The sequence below is a fragment of the Sparus aurata genome, chromosome 11, assembly GCF_900880675.1.
Source record: "Sparus aurata chromosome 11, fSpaAur1.1, whole genome shotgun sequence".
Taxonomy (NCBI): Eukaryota; Metazoa; Chordata; class Actinopteri; order Spariformes; family Sparidae; genus Sparus; species Sparus aurata.
This window is the reverse complement of record NC_044197.1, coordinates 32635048-32639215: the sequence shown is the minus strand read 5'-3', so window position 1 is coordinate 32639215 and position 4168 is coordinate 32635048. Positions and strand designations below refer to the sequence as shown.

General features: G+C 40.8%; 1 protein-coding gene across 1 annotated transcript in view; it reads right to left on the bottom strand.

Moving 5' to 3' along the window:
• Positions 1 to 1261, bottom strand: part of hyi (hydroxypyruvate isomerase) — a 6276-nt gene extending 5015 nt beyond the window's left edge. Inside the window, exons 1-3 of the mRNA XM_030433735.1 lie at positions 936 to 1261; positions 699 to 810; positions 261 to 399 (exon numbers count right to left, since the gene is read on the bottom strand). Of these exons, the coding sequence (XP_030289595.1) occupies positions 261 to 399; positions 699 to 810; positions 936 to 1134 (450 nt within the window). The 5' untranslated portion in view covers positions 1135 to 1261. The remainder of the gene's footprint in view (positions 1 to 260; positions 400 to 698; positions 811 to 935) is intronic.
• Positions 1262 to 4168: the final 2907 nt, after the last annotated feature.

Genomic DNA, 4168 nt, shown 5'->3' with positions numbered 1-4168 from the left:
ATTAAGTGTTCCCTTAAGGAATTGCTGTTGAGAAAGTGTCCTTCCCTGCATGTTTGCATTTTCAGATGAGTTTAAAAAAATGGCTCAATACGACGCAAATGTACTTTGTGTACTTACAGTCATTATACTGCCAGCAGACTGAGAAAAATGTCCTGGAAGTCGCACTTTGCAAATGTACAAAAATAATGAATAAAATTGTCCACTGCTACAACTCCATCCTGGTGGAAAAACTGCATTCACACTGTTGAGAGCTGTAGTTATGTTGGACGGAGAAGGTCACCTACCTTTGAGAGGATATCGGCAGCATAGTTTAAGTTTTGCACAAAGACGGCCTCCATCTCCTCAACAACTGCCTGTCTATTTGAACCCAAAGGCACTCTCCCTGCCATCAGGTGGATCCTGAAAAATTCACAGAAAATACTTGATACAAAATATACATTACACACACACGCACACACACACACACACACACACACACACACACACACACACACAACCGACCTGTTCGGACCAGACACCCCAAAGAATGTAAAGTTTGCTCCAAAGAACACTTAACTGCCTTTTTGTTGGAAGGTGCTGTTCATACGCACCTTCTTTGCCTTGCCTTTCCACACTTTATATTCCAGGGTGGAGGTTTGGGAGTGAAAACAACAGTCATACATTGTTTTAAATTTGTTTTTTTTCTGCTGATGCGTCACCTTTTGCAGCCAAGAGCTCTGGCATACGTCAAAGCCAAGTCCAGACCCTGCCTGAATTCTGCTTCTCTTCCAGGAACTGCTCCAAGACCAAGATCACCTGCATTGACATCTCCTGCAACACACACATCTTATCATAAACACCACCATTATTACCATTTCGGTATTATTCCTGTCTGATTGAAACAAACAGCTGCTGATTAAACTTAAGTGAGGCCCATGCTGGAGGTTTCTGTTTACCCGGCGGGGTGTTGATGAGGACGACCTCCACTCCAGTAGCCTCTTTGGCCCTTTGAAGCTCCTGCAAGTCGGACTCGTAGAGCCAGGCTGCCTCCACAGCTTCAAAGCTAGCCGAGGCAGCTGCGTATATTCGCTGACTGAAGTGTGGCAGCTCCGTGAAGAGCCAGGAAATATTCGCACAGAATTTCAGCGGAGCCATAGTTGCACTGTAGAGGCTTTTGACCTACGCTCCGCCTGTGCGTTGTTTGTTGAACCTGCCAACAGTCACGTGCAGGAGCAACAAGCAGACCGCTGCGACGTCAATTTAAAGGGCGCATCAAACAGGAAGTCTGACACAGGAAGGCAACGCTGCACACAATCCATTTTCAAAGTAAAATACCCTTTGCCGATTGTTTGTACATTCTGTGGCGCACACTCGCTCAAGTGCAGTGGCGTGCAACACAAAGCCGTTTCTGTTTTTTTGGGGGCCCTATGCAAGATGCTGTCTGGGGGCCCCTATTTTGTCAAACTACGATGGATAGATTCCTAACCCTTTTGGATGATCCATAAAGATGCAACAATCTATTACATTTTAAGAGGAAAAAACAGGCTAGAGTTGTGAAAGCCTCTCTCAAATTAAAATCAAACATCTTAAGTTGACCCACACTAGTAAGTTGAACTGATAGAAAATGATAATACAAGGTAAACAATAGGGATCCTTGAAAGGTCAATAAATGAAACTGATGGAGTGTTCCTCAATTTTATTTTATTTTAAGTTTATATTAAACATATAACATACACACACCCAAAACTAAAGTTAAAGTTGTAGAGAAAATAAAATAGGCTATTACTTAGAAAAGAAAATCACAATAAACCAGCATACAATAAAAATGCAACAATGAAAACAAACCAACAATAAAAACAATACTTTAAAGGAACCATACAGAACTATATAACACAATCACACCACTTTGTGATGATTATCAGTATCATCTGAGTCTTGTGTTTTAAGCAGATCTACCCTAAACCCCACCTCAAAATTTCTGCTTCCTTGCCAGCATATGAGAGCTGCTTGTCAATCTCTGGTGCTGAAGGCGGCAGTGCTGCTTCCTGTTCTGCGGCTCCAAAATACTTCAGAATTGCTCCTGCAAAGACGAAACTCCTCAGGTTACCAAGCAAAACAGATCCTAAGCAAATATTCATACTATATAATTGAGTTATGTTACACTAATGGAGAAATTCATAATCTGTTTTTATTTCAAACCTTGCAATATACAGCACAGTTTCCCTTTAAAGCATGCACCCAATTTCAAAGTTGTCACTTTTAAGCAGTTTCAAAGAGTTATAAAACAAAGATAAATGACTGATGAGCTTTATGTGATACTGAAGGAATATCTTAGTTTATATTTCACAGAGTATTACAAAGTGAACTACTTGCTTAACTGATGATTTGGTCTTAACATATTCTGTGGGCAGAACAAACGGTCCTATATCGTATAGTTTAATTCAAATTGACTTTTAATTTGTGTTATGTTATTATTTTGAATAAAACAAAGCAATACATCAAAAACATAACTAAACTGTAGGCAAATGTGTTCAAATTATATTGTTACAATAAATATTCTCATAAATGTGGAAAAGAAAGATGCAACTAGCTCAGTAGAGTTAACAATAATCCACTCAGAGCAATAATTTACTGCCACAATAGTCCATAATAATCTACAGTAGGCCTTATATGCATTAGGGTTGTTTAGCACACTTCACATTAGAGACCTACAAACTGAGGAAACACTAAAATTTATAAATTAATCATAAAAACAATCCTAAAGTGATGTTATGTGACAAATATTGAAGAGCAGAGGAGGTCTGTGACGGACCAGCAGCTCCACTGGATGAGGATACAGCAGACATGACAGATATCTGCCTAACACACACACCCTCCCTCACAAATATAATGCCAACGAACTGGACCTGCTGTGATTCACCAAAACGGGTGTCACTTCAGTCAATCAGTGTTATGGCATTCACATGTGAGATACATTTTATTTTAGCCCTCTCCTAAAGCAAACTCTTAAGCTAGCTAAAAAAAATTCAGCATTTTAGCTAGCCCCTCCAACCCACATAATGAAAAAAAAACCCTTACCTTTATCCAACGAGCGTTTTTCTTCATCTAGTTTCTTCTTTTTTCTGCGCCAGATGAATACGCTAGTTTGGACTAGAGTCCTAAAGACAGACCCCTCTCTGTAGGACTCTAGTTTGGACGCCATGCCGTGAATGACCTGAACTTACGGCTCGGCGCAATTCCCCGCCCCCTCGTAACAGTACTGGTCGTCATAGCAACGCGGCGTGGTAGACACCAGATATGACCAATCAGCGGGCCAGGTGTCAGGTCCTTTTCACATCTTTTCCTTGGGGTCATTCATCAGGTATTGTATTGCAGCTGACCTTGCAACTTGAGGGGGCCCCCCTAGTGGCGCGGGGGCCCTATGCACCCGCATAGTCCCGCTTATAGCAAGAAACGGCTCTGCCCCTGATGAATACTTTGTTGAAAAACTTTATTTTATCCATTCTTGTTCATCACGTTCCCCTCCTCATGCTGTTCTAGTCGCTCTGTGTGCTTCAAGGTATACTCGCTGCAGGTACAGAGTGCAAGCAAGGTCGCAGGGAAAACATGGACTGGATTTTCAGTGATTTGGGCGTTCTCTATATAAACAAGTGGAATGGATTGGATAACGACGCACTGAAGGGGATCTCTCTACCTTACACTATGAAGTGAGGGGAAACTGACAGATTTATGATCAAGTGAATAATGACAGGTTATATGATTATTTATTTCAACTCATATCCTGGCCACTTTATAATGAATGTGTTGGCACTTTTTTGTAAAAAAAATAAATAAAAAAAAAATAGGCTTCAGCCCTCCTAAAATAGGCCTAATGACGCTACTGACTAAAAAAACATTAGTAAAAAAAAAAAGAAAAAAAAAAAAAGGCCCAGCCCAATATCACCATCGCGCTTACTGGCCAGTCCAGCTGTGATGATAGGCACAACCAACATCTTCCAAGTACCTTGAAAAACTGTGTGCACAATATCGCTGGAAATGCTCATCATGTCTGTAACAGCCAGTGTGCTTGTCCTGCAGAGGAGCTGAGATGATGGTGTTCAAAGCAGAGATGATGTCCACCAACACAATCCTGGAGCAATATGAAAAGATTTCTGGATACAAAAATAAAATAATAAAAATGTCCTAGATT